This window comes from Mucor mucedo, assembly GCF_025094135.1.
Source record: "Mucor mucedo strain NRRL 3635 chromosome Unknown EV154scaffold_128, whole genome shotgun sequence".
Taxonomy (NCBI): Eukaryota; Fungi; Mucoromycota; class Mucoromycetes; order Mucorales; family Mucoraceae; genus Mucor; species Mucor mucedo.
In genome coordinates, this window is record NW_026252412.1 from 73,385 (window position 1) to 94,214 (window position 20,830).

The 20,830-nt window shown below is 36.9% G+C and overlaps 6 protein-coding genes across 6 annotated transcripts; 5 read left to right on the plus strand and 1 right to left on the minus strand.

The window, feature by feature from the left end:
- Window positions 1-1,401: 1,401 nt before the first annotated feature.
- Window positions 1,402-2,060, plus strand: EV154DRAFT_540117 (uncharacterized protein; the record flags this gene model as incomplete). Its single annotated transcript, XM_051604400.1, has 4 exons — window positions 1,402-1,502; window positions 1,524-1,703; window positions 1,756-1,846; window positions 1,929-2,060. The coding sequence occupies 4 exons, from the start codon at window positions 1,402-1,404 to the stop codon at window positions 2,058-2,060; spliced, it is 504 nt and encodes a 167-aa protein (XP_051452942.1).
- An 835-nt stretch (window positions 2,061-2,895) lies between these two features.
- EV154DRAFT_575796 (uncharacterized protein) lies at window positions 2,896-3,606 on the minus strand (the record flags this gene model as incomplete). The annotated part of the gene is made up of 1 exon (XM_051606465.1): window positions 2,896-3,606. The coding sequence occupies one exon, from the start codon at window positions 3,604-3,606 to the stop codon at window positions 2,896-2,898; it is 711 nt and encodes a 236-aa protein (XP_051452943.1).
- A 914-nt stretch (window positions 3,607-4,520) lies between these two features.
- Window positions 4,521-5,171, plus strand: EV154DRAFT_568562 (uncharacterized protein; the record flags this gene model as incomplete). The annotated part of the gene is made up of 1 exon (XM_051606085.1): window positions 4,521-5,171. One exon carries the CDS (start codon window positions 4,521-4,523, stop codon window positions 5,169-5,171), a length of 651 nt encoding a protein of 216 aa, XP_051452944.1.
- A 1,453-nt stretch (window positions 5,172-6,624) lies between these two features.
- Window positions 6,625-8,402, plus strand: EV154DRAFT_485981 (uncharacterized protein; the record flags this gene model as incomplete). The annotated part of the gene is made up of 4 exons (XM_051598801.1): window positions 6,625-6,792; window positions 7,426-7,582; window positions 8,090-8,123; window positions 8,177-8,402. The coding sequence occupies 4 exons, from the start codon at window positions 6,625-6,627 to the stop codon at window positions 8,400-8,402; spliced, it is 585 nt and encodes a 194-aa protein (XP_051452945.1).
- Window positions 8,403-10,351: 1,949 nt separating this feature from the next.
- EV154DRAFT_568565 (uncharacterized protein) lies at window positions 10,352-10,651 on the plus strand (the record flags this gene model as incomplete). The annotated part of the gene is made up of 1 exon (XM_051606086.1): window positions 10,352-10,651. One exon carries the CDS (start codon window positions 10,352-10,354, stop codon window positions 10,649-10,651), a length of 300 nt encoding a protein of 99 aa, XP_051452946.1.
- A 2,353-nt stretch (window positions 10,652-13,004) lies between these two features.
- EV154DRAFT_568567 (uncharacterized protein) lies at window positions 13,005-14,226 on the plus strand (the record flags this gene model as incomplete). The annotated part of the gene is made up of 3 exons (XM_051606087.1): window positions 13,005-13,022; window positions 13,109-13,517; window positions 13,847-14,226. 3 exons carry the CDS (start codon window positions 13,005-13,007, stop codon window positions 14,224-14,226), a joined length of 807 nt encoding a protein of 268 aa, XP_051452947.1.
- Window positions 14,227-20,830: the final 6,604 nt, after the last annotated feature.

A 20,830-nucleotide genomic window follows, 5' to 3' on the forward strand; every position in this document is an offset into this window, starting at 1 on the left:
CCCAATACACATATCCTTCGACAACGGTCAGATTGTGAAACTAGATTCCCTACGTTACTTCGTAAATTTCGGGTAGAAATAGCAAACGGGTACATTCAGCATACAGGTAACTTCGGTCGTCTCCTGGGTACCAGTATCGAATTTATTGGGGCTATTGATCTCCGTCCCCTTCTTGAATCGCAAATGTGTACATATATTCCAGCATTCGATAAACCTAAACAATTGGCGTGACTCTCTGTTCCCTCCAAAACCCACTACCACCTTTAGTATAGACAAATGGAAAACGTTTTGGAGTCTACCGATTTCTGCAAGCATTTTTACAGTATGGTATCGGACGATTCATCGCAAGTTGCCCAACAAAAGTCTCTTGCACAATATCATCCCCGAATCTTTTCCTTCGGCTACTTGTATCCATTGTCCACAAACCGAGGATACTCTACTCCACTTTTTATATGATTGTCCCACAAAAAAATCTATTTGACTCCAGTGTTTATCCACCTTCTTTCCAGACGTGCCCATCGAACCTAGTAGAGTACTATCTATACTCCTTTCGCTTGGTCATGGTGACTTCAAAACAAAAAATATACTGTTATCACTTCGTTATCTTTCATCTCCCTTATTGGCTGCATATTACTCGGGATCTGGAGATCTCATTGGAAACTTGTCTTTGACGATCAACCGTTTACAATTGCAAACGGTGCTTCCACTCTGCTCTTCTATTGTATGGCAATTACACTTCCAATCGCTGGTCGATTAATAACAACGTAATTTCATTCACAAGCTACTTCGATCGCCTTTGTTGTCCTAATTGTAACTCGTTGCCATTATTCTTCGTGACTTTGAAAAAACATAAAAAAAAGAAAATAAAAACAAATCATTTCCCCATTAAATCTTAACTCCCTTTTAGTCCAACCGGGACATTAAATAAACTTTTGAAAGACAGCCGTGCTGCCTTTCCATACAAAAAATAATACTATCAAATAATAATTGATCTTCTTTTTCGCTTGGTCAGCTCCGCAATTATGAGTTCCGAAGAATTAGCTGCTATGCAGCAAAGAATTATGCAATTGGAACAATTGATATCACAAGCACAACAGGCCCAATCTTTAACAGGGCCACAGCCACTACCAACGCAACAAATGGCTGAAGATAGAATGGAGGAGCAGCAGGGTGTTCTTCATTGTCTTGAATTAAGACCCTTGTACAGGTAGAATCTATCACAGTTCTTAACTGAAACGTTATCTTTGGATAGCTCATTATTTTACGATACAACCATGCGGGATGAGGAAACACTTTTATGAATTGATAAGCAACCTGGCATCGAGACCGTTCAGTATCAGCCACCAGAATCTATACCTAGTGCCACGCGTAGAATGAACAAATTATCAGGCCAAACATGATATGTCGTTAAAGCGTTTGCAGTACTTAATTTCTAGGGTTTTCTGCCCGTTGGATGTACTGGGTTTAGAGATTAGTCTCGAAAATCAGAATCAAAACGTACAGTGATACCTAGAAATGCTTAGTGATTGCAGATCCTCATTACTAAATTTATCAGCAAATGTAAACGATCTACGTAACCAAATTGGTTTTCAAGCTATAAACCCCTCATTCACAACAACTAATATAAGCAGTACAAATTATAATAAGTCTCCAACTCAGTTTCAAGAAGCTATAACTCAACAGTTAAGGATATCGAGCAGCGAGTAGGAGGTCGTCTCAGCCAGTTTTAGACCGAGTGGACCACACTTTCAACAGACGAATGGCTGCTGAAAACCATCAAAATCGGACTAGAAAATCAATTTGTTTTCCCACCAACTCTACACCAAAATCCCACGCCAATTATCCCGTACAATCAGCAACAACAACAATTAATACGCCAGGAAATACACAAATTGCTACAGAAAGGTGCGATAGAATTAGTGCACCAGCCAATGACACCAGGATTTTACAGCACTATATTTGTAATTCCCAAAAAAACCGGGAGCTTGCGCCCAGTATTGAACTTGAAACAATTAAACCAATACATGCAGGCTCCCCATTTCAAAATGGAGCCGCTTTAGGAGGTAACAAAGTTAATAAAGAAATAAGATTTTCTAACATCAATAGACTTATCAGATGCATTTCTACATACAGTGCTCACGGTACCAATTTGCGTGTTTTAAAAAAATTTGCGCACTTCTAAATCTCAATTTGCGTATTTTCTTAACTCTATTTGCGCTTTTCTAAATCCCAATTCGCGTTTAAACTAAAATCATTTTGCGATCTTCCCAACTCAATACGCGTTGGTTTATTTTATTATGTAAATTATATGGGGAGCTCGTTTAAACAGTCTTCGAATACTTTAACTGAATGCTGTGCAAAATTACGAAGATGGTCTCTAGGAACCTGATCGCATGCCTCAGATATTCTAGTTTTGAGATCTTCTGTGTTTCCAAATTGGCTACGTCTTACCTTTCCTTTTACTATAGCCCAGAATTGTTCAATAGGATTACGTTCGGGGGAATAAGGAGGGAGATAAACACATTTGTAGCCTCTGCTCTCAACTAGTTGTCTTAGCTCGCCGGTTTTTCCATGAATGGGGTACTTATCGATGATCATGTAAAACCCTTCAAATTGAGGGTACGTATCCATTTCATCCATTATTTCTTTTGATGAAATTGTTGTAATGACCTGCATTAGTCCTTCCAGTTGCTTTTGATTAAACAGCTGTTTCCTTTCGTTTCTGAGCACCAACAACTTTGATTCTCTTTGGTGTCAGAGGAACCCTGATTTCCATGTTTACCACTGCACAGGTCGAAATTGCTCACAGAATAGTATGGCTGACAGCTCGTGCTGACGGGCTAGTCACAATTGCTGGAGTTCTCCGAGCTGACCTGGCAGTTGGTGGCTTCATATTTATATCAAAATCACTCTCATCAATAAAAATACAATTTTTGGTGTAGTCCATATCTGTTTTTGCCCACGTCTCTCTTTGATTTCTGCGTTTTGATTGGAATTTCTAGTAACCGGATGAGGAGTAATTTTTGTGATACTCAAATTGCATTCAGTTGAAATGAATTTCCCAACCACTGTTTCTTTCAATGTGAAGCCTTCAAAACGTTTGGTAAGTTCTTCAACTGCATCGGATACTCGGGCATGTGGGTTGTCATCAAAAAATTCAATTAAATGAGCTTTATGCTTTTCCTGAAGCTGACTCCCCTTCCTGACAGTCTTGTTCGTATTTGTTTCGAAAATATCAAAATCGGGATCATTTTTCAGTTTCTTGGCCCAATCCTGACCAGTGCGAACATTAATCGCAGCTTTTCGAGCTGATGCTGCAGCGCTTAAAAACCTAAGTTGCAAGTAATACAGAAATAAAGTTTTCTGACTATCTGAATAATGTGCATATTTGGTTTTAGATGTATTGCTTGCTTCGATAGTTTTTTCTAGCTGTGCTATTCTTTCAGGAAGTTCAGGGTCTGTCATGTCGAGATCTGTTGGCTGCTTTTCAGAATACTGCGTAAAGTTACTCAAAGTTTCTGTGTTATAAGGATTGACTTCTTCTTCCCAGTCTATGGCCTCATTTCCATTCTCGTCAACAATGTCCACCTGACCATTTTCAAACATAATTTTTCCAGTGATTGAATACATGCTAAATGTTTTTAAAAAAGAAAATGCAGATTGGTCAAGAAACTGCGCAAATAGTAATTTTTTAAAACGCAAAATGCAATCCAGAATGACGCAAATTGATTTCAAGAAATGCGCGAATTGGCCAATGATATTTACGCAAATTGAGATTTAGAAGTGCGCAAATATTTTTTGAAACGCCTCAAACTGGTACGGTGAGCACTGTATACCAGTGCATCCGGATTCAAGTCAGTACCTTCGCATGCAATGGCAAGGGAGAACTTACCAATAATGTACAGCCTCATCTGGCCTCTCGCTGGTAACGTGGCTATTCACCAAACTGACCAAGCCTATTTTGGAATTGGCAAGGAATTAACAAACCAGAATAAGTGCATACTTGGACGATTGGATCATCATTGCCAGCTCAGCAGTGTACTAAAATCACACTATTTAACATATGAAATCGCGTTTAAAATCATTCCATCGATCCTTGATCGACAGGTACATAATATCATAACACTCATAAAAAATAACGGCATATAAAACATCCTGAGTTATACATTTACAACTCAGGGTTACTAGATATTCCAATAGAAGACCCCATTTCGAATAATAGATTGGCTACACTGATAAGGCTCATCAGTCATTAGTAATTACAGCCAATAATACCAAGTGAACACAAACTAACCCATACTTTTACCCGTACTTTAAATAATTATAAATACCCCCTTTCTTTCAGAAATGAAAGAGCGATTCACTTTTAATAAGAATAAAAAAGCCTACAAGCAATATTAATCTTATTCTTCCAGTTTTTTTTATCTTTTATTTTTCCGTGTCAAACAAACCGTTTTTCCACAAGCAGGACAAGCAGCACAGCAAACACAACTGGTAATACAGAAACTAGCGTCATTAGGATGGATAGTCAACTGCAACAAGTGGAGTCTAACGCCCCAGTAATCAATAGAGCATCTAGGCTTTGTATTGAATGCGAACACAATGGCAGCCCAATTGCCAGGAAAGAAGTTGAGAGATCTTCGACTCAGCATACAGCAAGTATTGAGCAATCCCATGGAATCGTCTCGTATAATTCACAGTTTGACTATGAAGATAGAAGCAGCCACATTTGCACTTGTACCAGCTCGTCTGTACGCTCAGCATTTGATGAAAATGAAGAACCAGAGTGTGAACTCATGGAGAGATTGGCACAAGATACAGGTAATACCAAAGGAATGCATCGAGGAGTTACGTTGGTGGAAAAACAATCTACATCTACGGAATGGGAAACGTATACTAGCACAAACACCACAGCAGACCATATACGTAGATGCCAGCAACACGGGTTGGTGATGCAACATGAAACTAAAACATTAGCAGAGCAGAACCGCATTCGGACATTGGACGTACCAGGAAGCCAGTATGTCAATCAACTGGTGGGAGTTGAAAGCGGCGTTTCTTGCTTTAAAAACATTTCCGCAACTGAACAACACGAGGATTCTGATATGAACAGACAATACAACATCGGTGGCCAAATGAACAAGCAAGAGGGTGTTGTATGCGAGCTGTAAATACACCTTAGCTAAGATAATATGCTTGTGCTACGACGATTGAAGTATTCTCACTGCTGTCATATTTATCATATGTCAACTGGTAATTTCAGAGTTCACGTGACACTAAATGTCTATTCAAGTACGGGTTGTTTATTACATTCTCCTTATTGCTCCTTGCGGGTTTATTGACAGCTTGGACAATATTTGGATATAATATACCCACGATGGCAGGGTCCCGCTTGTAGTTTTAGTTGTATTCATTAATATATAAAAATAATAGGAATTAGGAATTGTAAAAAACAGTCACAAAGTTACCAATTTTTTGAGGGGGTGCGGGGGTTTGGGGGGAAGTGTTCCCCTCCCCCCAAGAATACGGCCCATAATATTTATCATTAAATTGTTACCTTCTGAAAAACAATAGTCCATTTTTTTTACGACGTTGTGTTTTTAAATCATAATTTTTTTTATGGTGTAATATTTCTGAGCCGAGATACAAAATTAGAGGATAGGAAAACCACTCCTCCCAAGAATACGACCCATAATATTAAACATTAGACTAAAAAAAAAGATCATATATAAAAACTGATTGTTTGGAGAAAGTCATAATATAAAAAGTGACTTTTACGGAAAAATCATTGCAAATAAAATTCTTACTATGGGGTTTTCGGGGTAGAGGTTCCCCTTCGCCCCAGTATAACAACCAATAGCATTAAGCATTATATTATCGAGGGTAGAAAAAAGTCTATGAACACTTTTTCACAAACAATATGTCATTACTTGAGAAGAGCTGAAAATTGTTTGTTTTTGGTCGATGAATGGGTCGCCTTTGACATTAATATATTGGATTATCAAGTCTTTTGTTATGAAGTATAAACATTGCCCATACAATGGTTAATCAGATTTATAAACAATTAATAATTTTGCGTAGATCAACTTTCTTGCCAGAGTCTAGGGATGTTGTCTTTTTCCAAATATTTATACATGTATTGAGAAACAAAAAAAGTTTTCTCCAGTGTCAAACTGATAATAGGTAGGGTAGCTTAAGCTATAATGGTGCGTTGGTTTCATGGTTAATGAATTTATGTTAAGTTTTTTATTTCAAAACCAGGCCTGCGGCAGCACGAGGCTTTTTCAAAGCGCAGCGTACCGAACCATAGTGCAGGTCAAAAATTTACCGCAGCGCAGTAAAGGTCAAAATTTTTACCGAAACGGAGATGTGGTTTGAAAAAGCCTCGTTATGTATAAAAGAAATCGTTATTTTTATGTTCAATAACATTTAGTTCCATTTTGAAATCTGGTTAATACTTTGTCTTATTTTCTGTTTCGGATTTTTGGATTTTTCAGGGGGCACGAAATCATAACCATTAATGAAATTAGCAACAAGCCTGTGGAAGTGGTGTCGATAACCAGGAATTACGATACAGTCCACTCATGTGCAAAGAGTGAGGAACACAATCGCAGACTACGAATCATGGCGCCCATACCTCAAGAACAATTGGATGATACAGCCCAAGATATTTCAAGAGTTACAACAGTACCTGGGAGAAAACAACGTGGATCTATTTGCCGACAGGAACACCAAGCAGCTTTCAAGATACGTATCATGGCTACCAGAGCCAGGAAGCGCGAACAACAACGCGTTTACTATTCCGTGGAGCCGATTCTACCGACCGTATTTGAATCCACCATGGAGTCTGATCAACAAGTGTCTTCAGAAGTTGATACAAGAGCAGGTACAGCAACCAACAATGGTTACATCTTGGTGGCCAACAGCAATCTGGTTTCCAACAATCCAGACGCTCGGTATTGGTCCGCCACTCCTGCTGGTTAAAGCAGTGGTTCACCTACCAACACCAACAGCAATACAGTGCATCTATTTTACAATGAACAATTTTCGTTAAAACGGACATTTTCAGAACTTAAAAGTCGGATTTTTAGACTGGTGATTTTCATATTTTTTGACAGAGAAATCTAATTTATCGCGGGGAAAATTTTTAACCGGGATATATCCGTTGGATTTTTATGAATTTTTGCACTGTAAAACACCCCCCGGACATCTTTGGGTCTTCCCACTGTAAATGGCAAATTTTGTTTTGCCATCTGTAAAAAATTTTGTGTGAAAAAAAAAATTCCGGCTCTATTAGTTTGTGGAGAACTCTCTAATAAAGAATGTAATAGAGCCGGATTTTGGATACCTGTTGAATTCATCGAGGAGATAGAGTTTTTATTTTTTTTGAAAAATCGGAGCCAAAAATTGTTCATTGTAAAATAGATGCACTGTATGGCCATTACAAACCGCAACTGGAGACTAGCCGTATGGAGCTTAACATATAAAATGTACAGGCGTACAAGCTTAAACGAAAATGCCCAGCAAATATTGATCAGTAGACGTCTAGAGAATAATGCCACCAATCGCTTCTACAGAAGAGGTGAACTTCTATTTTTGGAATGGGCAAAAAAATCACACAGTCGAACCAGATAAGTTTAATCATGCAGATTTGATAAATTTTTAAGTGATGTTACGCGACAAATCGAGCGTACTTTCAATTTATCTTCTCTTTTAATCACCTACCATAGTGCATAACGCCTTTTCGGGCTTGCACCTGTCAAAACTACCTCTTTCTATCTTTTTCTTATCCGTAGCTCTGTGACCTCTTACTAGTCGCAGTTATCTCATTCGTCTTCATAAATTTATTTAACTTCTTTATTTTCAGTGACTGGATTATATATCCATCACTATAAATAGGCATCCATAAGACCTCTCTTGCAATGAAACTTCTCATCGATTATCTTACTCATATTTCAATACTTTGACCTATTAGTTTTATATATTATTCAGCTCTATTATCATTCTGATTGATCCCTTGGTTATATATTATCATTGTATCTTTTATTTATAAGCATATAAGTTTATACTTATTTTCATTTATTTTCAGTTCAGCTTCTGATTAAACTAGCTGTGGTGTTCACGTAACTCGCAACTCTAAAGACCTTTCTTTACTAAACCTCTATTTTATTTAAAGAGTCTCTTTTATCTCTATCATCCTACTCGCATCCTCTTCTAAATGTGATATGCACGCTGATAGGTCATACGCTGCTACAACGATACAAGTATTGCGGGCTTCAGTCACTCACTTGCATAAGGATCCCATATTGCTAGGGAAGAATGAGGAGATCAATGCGTTTATTACTGCTTTACTCAACCAAGCACCGGCGGTAACATTGCATAGACCCACTATTAGTTCGTAGCCTACCTTCACTTATTTAGGGTCATTATCTGCTACAAATATATCGTTGGCTACTTTACAAAGTAAGTTGGCATTCCTATTGGGGGTGACGTGTTTTCTTCGGCCTTCAGACTTATATCGTATCCCGTGGTCTTCAATGGTTTTGTGGAATAACGATTTGTTGTTGTCATTTGAGGTACAGTAGTGCTAAAAACTGTCTCACAAAAACTAAAATTAATATCATATGGCGAAAAACAATGATACGGATTCCAAATTTTAAAGAGTAGTTGTTAATGACAGTTAATTATTTATTTTGGTAATTGGAGCTATGCTATTTAAGGCAACATGTAAACAATCACAAAAATGTTACTTTTAGGTCAAAAGAAGAGGGACGATGTTTATTTTAATATTTTGTATAGCCACCTTTTGCTTTAATAACTGCCTCGATTCTTTTGGGAATACTTTCGTAATACCTTTGCATATCCTCCAAAGTGAAACCATTCCATTCCTTTTCGAAGCGGTCCCACAATTCATCTATATTCCTTGGCTTAGTCGAATAGCTGTTTAACTTAACTTTTATGTGGTGCCAAAGGTGTTCGATGGGGTTCAAGTCGGGACTATTGGGTGGCCAGTCTCGAATATAGTTGATTTTATTTGTTTCCAACCATTGCTTTGTAAATTTGGAGGTGTGCTTGGGATCTCCGTCTTGTTGGAAAATCACATCCGTACCGCTTAATCCGTAATAATCAAGTGTGTCCTTGTATGTTGTGCCCAGAATATGAGTATACAGCTCGGAATTCATTGGGTACTCCACTATGCGGCATGCGTAGCCTACTCCAAGTGATGTCATACATCCCCAGACCATTATAGAGCCGCCAGCACCTTTCAATCTTGTTTGAATATTATGAGGCTGCAATGAGTCATCTTTATGTCTCCAAGTAATTTGAGCTCCATCAGATCCCCATCTGTTTACTTTTGTCTCGTCCGAGTAGACAACTTTTTTCCAGTCATCTACGGTCCAGTCTTTATGTTCTTTAGCCCAAAGAAATCTTTTTTTTCTATTGACATTGCTAATGAGTGGTTTTTTTTTCTTGAATGAAGATTTAAGATCAAGAGATCTCATTAAGTAAGTGGTCGAAGAATAGCCGTAATTGTAACCAATCTCTTGCAAATACTTCTGAACATCCTTAGCTGTAGCTAGATAACCCCTTCGAACATTAAAACTAACTACTTGTTTAGTTCTCTTAGGAATCAGACTTGGTCGGCCACCATTACATTGCTCGCGATCAGGATCATTCACATTTTTCATTCGAATAACTTGAGCTCGGGATACTCCTGTTGTTTCAACTATTTGCTTAGTTGTTTTTCCACTAGTTAGCAATAAGGGACTTCACGTTGTTTCGGGTGTCTTGGCTAAGTTTTTTAGGCATTGCAAGTAGAAATAAGACAAAAATAACAGTAGAGCATTGTTGTGGGAAAAACACGTTTTTTAGATGGGATTTTTATAGCATATGGCTATCGAAGTCCCAATTGGATGACCAAAAAAAGTTTGGGGCAAAGCCCTTATTTGGAAGCCGAAAAAAGTGTCCGTAAAACGCCATAAACAGAAACAATTTCATGTGAAAAAGACGTTTTCTATGTTTGTAGTGCATGTAACAACGGCAAAAACGTCTAACTACTGTGTAACGTGTCAATAACATCCCTCTTCTAGGAGCATTTTTAATTTTTTGAATACTGTAATTAATGCGGATTTTATCGTCGATGTAAGTTTTGTGAGACAGTTTTTAGCACTACTGTACATAAGCCGTAAGAAAAAAGGGACCGGCACTTAATTATCAAGTCATTTTCCGTCAAAACTCATGTGAATTTAAATCTTGTCCTATCAAAACATTCAAAGCATTTCGGGAAAGAAGACCATCTTGGGAGGCAGTGTCGTTGTTCATTAATTCAATTCAACCAAACTAGCCTATCATGATCCGAACGGTTCAAGCATGGATGTCAAGACTTCCTCACAAGTCTACCAAAGAGAAACGGGTGTCGGTACAATCGGTTGCTTCCTCTCTGGCGTTACAATATGGTATGCCGAAAGAGCATATAGTCACCATGGGTAACTGGGCATCGTCATCGACGTTTGAGAACCACTTTAGGCGGGAACATCTTTCTGAATTTGATTTCAACAGCACACTCATTGATGACAAGAATATCGAGATGGAATCAGATGAGAAAATATTTATGGATGCTTCTGATTCTTTCATGGATTCTCTGGATTAGCACAATCATATTTCTTAATTTGGATTTGAGTGTCTCAAGCAAATCTAGTAGAATTTATTCGACACATGAATTGAATATTTAGACATGAAAATACAAAATAAGAAATATGATACCCCCACCCTCCCTTCCCGATTAACCTCGCTTTAAAGAGAATCAATTGTTATATGATAATATTATTTTAATTTTATTTATAATTTTTGCTGACTTTAAATAAAGAAGATATAAAGCACAACCATATCACTTATTTTGTATTTTCATGTCTAAATATTCAATTATCGTAATGGATAAAATTCAGTATCGTAACTTTTGTTTATTTTTTTGGAAATAAAAAATTAAGTTCTCCAATAAAATGTCTTCATTTCTGTCAAAATGATACTATATATGGTAAGCTCGAGTTGATAAAACTGAAATTGAGTTGAAATTACTGGAGAACCTGCTGGAACTTTCCAGTATTATCAACTGGTCAGTTGTAAATACTGGGCATTTAAAGTTTGATTTACAATCAAAAACTTAAATCACCTTCATTTCATTTTTCTGTTATAAAAGTATTTATTATGAATCCCTTGTATTCTAAGCCGATCTACCCTAAGCGCCGTGTTATTAGAAATCCCAAGGAAGAAGGATATGAAGTTGTATTCGAGCATGCCGAATAAACTTTAAGTGAAGTTCAGGTACAAAAAAAAATTGGAATTCATGCATAGCTTGAATATTAAATATACATTTTTTAGCCTGCACCTAAAATCCCTCGTAGAGGTTGTCCAGCAAAGAACACTATGTCCGTTGAATCCCCAACTGCCGAGAGTTCTGGACCAACTTATGATCCTCCTGCTATCCCCATTTCAAGCGCTCTCGTTTTATCCTAAATTAGTCCCTTGGGATACACATGTGAGTTTGAACTTGCAATTAAGGCCTTGCCGATGAAAGTGCGTGCTAGTACTGCAGCAGTTTATAGAATGCCTTTAGAAAATTGGAAGGTATGTTGTAACTGAAAATTTTTTTATGCATCATGTAAATTAAATTTATTGTTTTTGACCCTTTCCAAATCGAAGGACATTTGTGAAAAGAACCGACATAGATATCCCGTTGATCCTATGTATCCATATACTGCTGGGCCTACCGAATTTGTTGTTGCTTTCTTCAAGGAGTTTGTTTTTAAGCGTACTTATAAGAAGATTGTTTCGATCGAAAATGATGTTAGAACACAGATCGGCTTACGAACTGAAGATAATGTAGATAACCAACCATCATTGCGACAAAGTAAGCTATTAAGACGTACTCTAGCTGTATGCAGTCATTGACCTCTCTGTTTTTTTTTAGTGGCAAATAATGCACCATCTAATAAAAATGGTAGTAAAAAAGTAATTGAAGTACCATTGGGAATTGAATCTATCAACCAGTACAAAGAGGTTTTGATGTTTTTTCATGAATTTCAGTCTAGTCGCCGAGAGGTCGAATGGCCATCTCCTAAAAAAACGAAGGAAATAATTGAATTGATCAAGAAGTACAAGCATGATCTTGTTTACGATCAAGTGCAAACAAATGTGGATATAGCAGCACATTGTGTTATTCGTGATTCTTACAAGTCTGGCGAATTAATTAAAATTTTAAAAACCCTTTGGAGTTCAAGTGCTGATTCTGGTTTACGTAAAATGTTTTCTATATCTTCTCGTAACTACATGTTACTTCATGATCAAGATCTGAGAAATCGGAACTTTGCTGACTGTTTTTGTACCATCATTTTCAAAAAACAGCACAAAGGTATTCTGCAGGCTTTAGCTTTGGTCTTGTTGTGATCGCGCTTATATACAGATATAACTCAATCATCAATTCTTTCTTTCTTATTTGATAACCTTTCTATAAATCATTATTGCATTACTCTTTAAATCAAATACATGCTATTACACTCTATTTACTACGCATTGATTACTCATCAACATATAGAAAACAATAGTCATACATTTATTCCAGATAATACAATCCAGTGATATGATCGCTCGTCAATAACAAGATTCTCGAAGGTACCATGAGATGCGCGATCTTTAATTGACAATACGCCTATTGTATATTTGACAGGTTTCACTTAAATGATTGATATTCAGCCAGCCCTGAATATGTATATAAAGAACCCAATTTATTGTATAATAAAGATATTAGTTTTTTTTTTGCAGTTTGATAATTTTACTTCGTCAAATTTCTTTATTTTTATTCTTAATTCGTTGCTTTATCTCTCGAATTTCTCAGGTCTTTAGTCTTGACAAGGGTAAGACCCTTAAAGAAGGCGAGGTTAAATTTGCTTGTGCTATGCCGTCATGAAAACGTATTTGGATGCCCTTTCAGTGCGTTCGCCTTCTACATGTTTAGTGTGCTTCAGGTATGTTTACAGAATAACATTATAATAATATGCATATACCACATTTTAGATCCAATGCTAATTTATGAAAATGTATAAAAAAATAGTTTAGTGGCGATTTCTTGAATGAAGACAGATGGCATAACTGGAAGGTATTGCGTGGGCGTAGTAGTTCCGAGAAACGCTTGTCTGGTGGTTCTCAATGGAAAACAGCAAAGAAAGCACTTGCGCACGAAGAAAATTTTACCACTCGAGTTACTCACGGTGGCCGCCATGCAAGTTTAATGGAAGCCGAAGGATTAATAATTCCATTTGACCTGATTAAGCGTGGTGGAGGATGGAAGGATTGCCTTGGTCGGTTAGAAATCCACTATGTTGGTAAGCTCCCTTCTCCTTTTGCCCGAGGTATGGCTGGTTTTTGGGAAAAACCATTCTCTTTAGCAAGAAATACGGTTTCTCCGTCTCTGGAGCTTCAAAGAACAATCTTTCCTTTGATTGAAAGTTACTTTGGTGTTGGTAACGTTGAATGGGAGGCTGCGTGTGATAAGGAGATGAAGGAAATTGATGAAAACAAAGACGAGGATGACAATGTAATCAACCTGGAATAAGAAGCAAAGCCGATCCTGTTGAATTTGTCGAAGAGGATAGAAGGATGTTGTTAAAAGAGAAAATTCAAATGGGAAACAAAAAAACCTCAGAACAGCATAGACACGGCAAAGAGGGGGTTTATAAGACTGTTAATCAGATGTCGTAGAATCATCTTACAAGACGCAACTATATATCTGTATATGAACAAAGAAAACAAACATGTCAGTAATGATAAACCTTTGTCCTCAAACTATCAGTTCAAGATGTAATAGCAGCTATCAACAGTCCTTCTATTGGTAGACTGGAAGAGTACGAAGGTCTTGTTCCAAATATAGTCGACACAAACAAAGAGGTGGCCAGACGAGTTGCAAAAGCTACCCAGCGAATTTCACATATCCAACATCAACAAGACAACAGATCCGAAAAATCCGAAAATTCTTTTAATAATTACGTTAATCAAAATAATCAGCAAAACGCTCTTATGATTAACATGACCCAACAACTGACAAAAGATTTAAGGATTCTTATGATGCAACAACAGTGCCTGAATTCACAGATGCAGCTAATGATGGCCACCAACAACGCTTTCACAAACTCAAATGCCAACACAAATTTGACTGAGAAATTCGAGAGATAAAGCAACGAATTAAGAATAAAAATAAAGAAATTTGACAAAGTAAAATTATCAAACTGCAAAGATAAACTAAAGTCTTTATTATACAATAAATTGGGTTCTTTATATGCATATTCAGGGCTGGCTGAATATCAATCATTAAAGTGAAAACTGTCAAATATACAATAGGCGTATTTTCAATTAAAGATCGAGCATCTCATGGTATCTTCGAGAATCTTGTTATTGACGAGCGATTATATCATTGGATTGTATTATCTGGAATAAATGTATGACTATTGTTTTCTGTATATTGATGAGTAATCAATGCGTAGTAAATAGAGTGTAATAGCATGTATTTCATTTAAAGAGTAATGCAATAATAATTTATAGAAAGGTTATCAAATAAGAAAGAAAGAATTGATGATAGAGTTAAATCTATATATAAGCTCGATCACAACATTGACACAACCACAAAATTTCCCTGCTCTTCCAATGCAATCCCTTCCTGATCTCCCCAACTCTCAACACCCTGTTACAATTCAGCCTGCCATAGCATCAACAAATGTTAACCAGAATACCGCAACCTCGTCAAAGCAAAAAGCAAGAGCGCAAAAAGCCAGATGGGTCAGCTACCAACCTACCAGTTCCGAATAACATTTGTTCCTTTTTTCCTTTCTTTTCATTTATTGTACACTGTTGCATACCAGTTCTTTAATAAACGTATTTGTTATATATATATTTGTATCGTAGTAGCCATTCTTTATTCTTTATCCACCATAAAGATTAAATAAAAAAAAATATATGCCTTTCGTAGAAAAAGCTCTATTAAAAAATGTTTAGGTGACAAAAGCACAACAACAACAAAAAGTTTCAATAATAAAAGTATTACATAGTCTAAGCAGTGGTTTAAAATAGACATTTACGGCTTTCAATGTCTGACAATTTACTCATTATTCCCATTCGAATGCTCATTTTCAACAAACTTTTTCCAATTTTACACTGCTCCAGTATGGGATTCCAGTAAATGTGTCATTTTATCCAAAAAAGGAAGCATTACTATTTCGGGTTAATTTTCCACAGCCCAGGCCTATAGGCAAGAGAATTTTTTGATTGGCTCTCCTTATTTGGAACAGTTTTGTATTTAAACCGTTACAGTACACTATTTCCCGAAATTATTGGCGCATTTTTCGAAAAAAAATTAGGCTCATTGAGAGAAAAAAAATTGTTTCAAAGTCCGAAATAAAATAGGTTTATTTACAAAAATAAATTGGTTCAGATATATAAAAAAAAGCTTAAAAATTCTTAATAAAATGGAACAGATTGAGGGTGAGCCAAGTGCACCAAATTGTGAATGCATCATAAAGGTTTACGCTCGATACAATCGCTGAACTTGGAGACAGAATACCTACAGAATCCTTTCAAATCACTCTAGAGAACTCTGTTACAGGCATCTTGGATTCTGGAGATCAAGGTTTCTTCACTTAAAAGCGTCTCCCTTTTGAGCTTACTCTTACACACTGACCAAAATTGTTCAATGGGATTGAGCTCAGGTGAATAGGGCGGAAGATAAATGCAACCGTAACCCCTGCCCTCAATATACAGCTGTATATCCTTATTTGTATGAATGGGTGCATTATCCATAATGATGTAATGCCCCTTAAACTCGTCATGCTGGTCCATAACATCCAATGTACTGGCAATAAAGTTAAAGTAGTGGCCTGTAACAGTACCACCTCTCCCTTTCACATTGGCAGAATTCACTACACCCCCATTTGCTTTCCTTTTCTTTTGAGAAGCTACCGCTTTTGGACGCTTAACTCTCATATTTACGACGCCGAGACTAGATACAGCATCAAGTATAGTTGTCGTTCTAGCTCTTGTTTTTTGGAACGTGGACAACTGCTCTAATACCTTTTTTTGACCAAGTAAAAGAGCGCTTCATGTTGATATGAAATGCTGCTTCATCCACAAATACACAATTGCTCATATAATCCATGTCAGTGTCCTGCCATTTCTTGACACATTCATATCGTTCCTCAAGTTTTGCTGGGCTATTTCGTTCCACTGAATTACAATGCGCTCTTTTCAAACTGTTGTTGTACTTTTCGGTCACAAATCTATGCAAACCAGACTTAGAAATGTCAAGATCAATAAACTGAGTCGTCAAGCTTTCTATCATTTCGTCCAGCACAATATCAGGCTTGTTGTCAATCAGCTCAGTTAAATATCTTTTATGTTCGTCATTGAAAACAGTTGGTCTTCCTGCTGGTCTACCGCTGCCGGGTTTTCTTCCAGTTACTTCACATTGTTGTTCTCTTCTTCTTTTTTAAGCCAGTTGCGAGCAGTCGTGGGAGGGATATTTAAGTTTGATGCGGCACTACGGATGCTATACCCTTTTTCATAAATTAAAAAAAAAGAGCTTCCTTGTCCTCATCCTTGTAAGATCTACAGTGTCAAGCAAAACTGTTACAATGATTTACATTTTTTTGGAAATTACGTTATGAAGGAAACTCCCAGTTAACAAATATAGCTCAAAATATATTCTTAAAAAGGCTCGCACTTCAGCTGCAATAACATAGTTTTATTTTATAAATCGGAGTTATAAATGGATAGGTTATACTATAATCAAAATCAAGCGGTACATTGTAACAGTTTTGCACGGTTGAAAAAAAATGGATTTTTATTTGGAAAGTTGTGTTTAATATTTGGTCCAGTAGCCTTTAGCCTTGATACACTGTTCAATACGTTTTGGCATGCTTTCAATAAATTTTTGACACTCTTCTTTTGTTATGACGTCATACCAAACTTCGGTTACCCGTTCATATAGCTCTTGCATACCATGTACCGGTGTTTCGTACTCGTTCAATCTAATTTTTAATAATCGCCACATATTTTCGATTGGATTGAGATCAGGTGATTGAGGTGGCCAATTCATAACTTGATAATCTTGCGACTGCAGGTATGCTTTGACTAATTTGGAGGTATGCTTAGGGTCATTGTCATGCTGGAAAACAATTTGGCTACGCTTAAACTTCAACTCCCGGCACAAATAGTTGATGGTTTCATTTTGTTCATCTTCCAAAATGTTTTTATAAAGATGCTTGTCCATGTTCCCATCAATCTTACACAGCCACCCAGTTCCTGTGTATGTAATAGCGCTCCATAACATAATGCTACCACCGCCATGCTTGACGCTCATCTTGACATGTTGAGGTTTAAGATGGGTACCGTCACGAATCCACGCCCAGACACTACCGTCCGAGTTGAACCGGTTGATTTCCGTCTCGTCGGACCATACCACGCGTTTCCAATCTTCTAAAGTCCAATGTCGATGGGCTTGACACCATTCTAATCTCTTCTTGACATTGCGAGCATTGAGTAATGGCTTGCTTGGTTTAGGAATCGCGCCGAGACCACTACCTTTTAGAGCACGTTTGATTGTGTCTACACTAACTGTCCTGCTATGGTCCATTTCGAACTGTTTCTTAACCTTGGAAGCACTATCCACCCAACCTTTAGTCACCAAACGGACACAATAGCGCTTGTCTGCGCCAGTGAGAACTTCAGGTCTTCCCCCTTTTCTCTTCTCCCGATCCGAACAGTGACTTTTTCCCACACGTGACACTGTCGCCGTACTTACACTGACCTGATCAGCCACCTGCCGTATTGTGGAGCCATTATTAAGCATGGAAATGATCTTGTTTTTTTGAGACTCTTGAATGGAGCGCATTTTATAATTATTCTATCTGAGTTTCAAAAAATATTATGGAAAAATATAAGAAACTTGAAGTAATATGAAGAATAGTAAAACAAGAACATTTGGAAACTGTCTTGACTAATTTAAAAAATTTTACCGACTTGTGGTGTCGATTTTTTCATAAAAAAATGAACCGTGCAAAACTGTTACAATGGACCGCTGCATTTCAATTATAGCACAACCTATGTAATTTAAGCTCCGAATTAAAAACACAAACTACTGGCTTGTAGCTGATAAGCAAGGCTATCGATCGATATAACTTATGCTGCATTTTGTCTTGCAGAAAGGGTCGTAATTGCGTAAATTCCATAAAATGTTAAAACATTGTAACAGTTTTGCTTGACACTGTATAAGTTCCCGGATCACCCCTTGATCGGTAGCTATTTGAGAAGGACATGCCTCAATTATACCTCGTTTAGGTTTCTTGCGTTGTTTGGGAGCTTTCTTGGCTGGCCTCAGATCGAGATATTGTCTATATTCAGTTATCTCGCCCAAAGAAAAAAGGTCGTCGTCAACCTCCATGTCAAGAACTGCTACTTCATTTCCAGTGTCATCGTGTAATTGTCCTGTACCATCGTCATGCAAAAAGGTGTTCATTTTAATAAAAAGAAAGTTCTAATTTTGCGTTAACATTTAATATTTTCTTGGCTATTTTTTTCTGTTTTTTTGAGCCTAAGCGTTTTTATTTAGACCGTACGCTTACAGCTGAGGCTCCTTTGATCCAATCAAATGCCTCTATCTTGAGTTAACGGAGTTGTATTGGGGGAATCAAATCACTTGATTTGAGTTAACTGAGATTAAATAAACTGATTTTCTTTCTTTTTATCTCTTTTTTGAAGTTTCAAATTGTTCCTGACACAATTGAAAAGAACATTATGAATAATCTCAACCCCAGCTCTGATGTCGAAAAAACAGGAGGGGAAGGAAGTTTCCCGAGATTTAAACAGAAACGTGGTCGCCCATCAGGTGGAAAGACTGAAAAAAGGCCTGAAGTTGTTTACGGAAGACCGAGAAAGCAAATCAAGAACCAATCGTCAATGTTGAATTTCACAATGCAGGCGAAAGCAGTAGGACGACGTTCTTAATTTTTATATAAGCTTTACTGTTGAGTCATTCATATTTTGTTTTTTTAGTCTTCGAACACTATTCACAATGAGCAGGAACACCAACAAACGAATGTTGAAGGGATCGTCGACAATAATGTTGACACAACAGTCGATGAATCTGTACCTGAAGAGAGTTTCAGTAATTCTGTAGTAGTTGAGCTTGAAGAAAATCATTCCTCTTTAGTCGACCAAGAAGAGGTGGTTGCCACTGAAGTTTCAACTTTTGAAAATAGCGTTGACGATGAGAACGAAGACGAAGTTGATATTGATGAACTTGCCAACATCGATATCCAAACTGCGGATTTGTTGGATGAAGATAAGGGAAATGATCATGAGTGGGGAGTAGACGATGAAGGCGATACAGAAGAACTAGACGAAAACGAATTCATCACTGTTGACAATGATGCAGCTTCTATCCTTGAAGAAAGCTACGTCAATAAGTATCTTGCTGAGTTACAGGAGAGATTGAAGGGGAAAAGACCAGAAGAGTATCAGAATGGCACTTTTTAGGTTCTGTCGTATTTGGGTACGATTCACTTAAGAATAAATAAGCAAATCGTTCAAATAATTAAATTATGAAATAAAAAAGAACCTTCAATGTTGCATACCAGCATACACATGTATACTGCTACACAACTTCTCCTACTTCGAGTACATATTTCTATATTAAAGATTACATGGTTGGCCTAAATACGATATACGAATGACAGTTGGATACAGAAAGCTATACCGCTGAGTTACGATATCACCGATCGAGAAGAGAATCTTCTCAGATCAAATCAAGAATTATAAGAAAGAGAAACTTAATATTAATAGTTCTCTCAATGGCTTAGCTACCCATAGAGAGAATAGAACAGCTATTAGTATAAATGGTTCATTTACTTATATGTTGATATAATTATACTGCCTATAAAGAGTATAAAGAAATAGTGTATGAATTAATGGATACCTATCTTCTACAACCAGATATACAAATTTCGATAAGTTATTCTATATTTGGGATCGTATTTTATGCATTAGAAAATTAAAGCATAAATGATCAATTACAACTAGTATGTTCTATTGCCAATTACACTTGACAAACAAGTATGTATCTTTTAACAGTATCCGTTACACGATCTTACAAAGAAGTGTGCCACTGCACCAAGTATTTGTCAGAATACTCGTGTTCCCGTTTCACACATCTGGGACAACGTTACCTTTAATCAATTCTAACGAGTAGAGTTTAGATAACACAAGATGGAAGACTAAAATATAGATTTATTCCAAAACCAGAAAGGTTGACTCATCATAGATCCAGGAGATGTTGGCAATATAAAAAGGATTGATTATTTCATAGCAGCAGAGTTCTTTAGTCTATTTTTACCCTAATAAAAATATTCGTTTTATCTCATTATTTTTATACGTGCATTTTATCAAATATCACAGGTTCACCGAAAGAATCCATACTTTATGCTTGATAGTAATAACAAAGACCCGGGATACCTCTATACACCTAGAGTGTTTTTATGGTTCCCTCATTATTTTGTAAGAGATTTAACGTGTCCGACTTGTGAAGCAAAAATAGGTGTAACGGGATTTAATAAGAAGCCCAGAGCTAGGAGGATTATCGATTTAATGAGTGCGATCTTAAATGAGAAGTTTCTTTTTATGTCATTTCTAATGTGTTTAATAATTTGTAGCCGTTTTTACCTGATGACTACAAGATACAAGTGTCGTAACAAGGATGTTAAGCACACATTTGATGGGTGTAACCCAGCTTTGA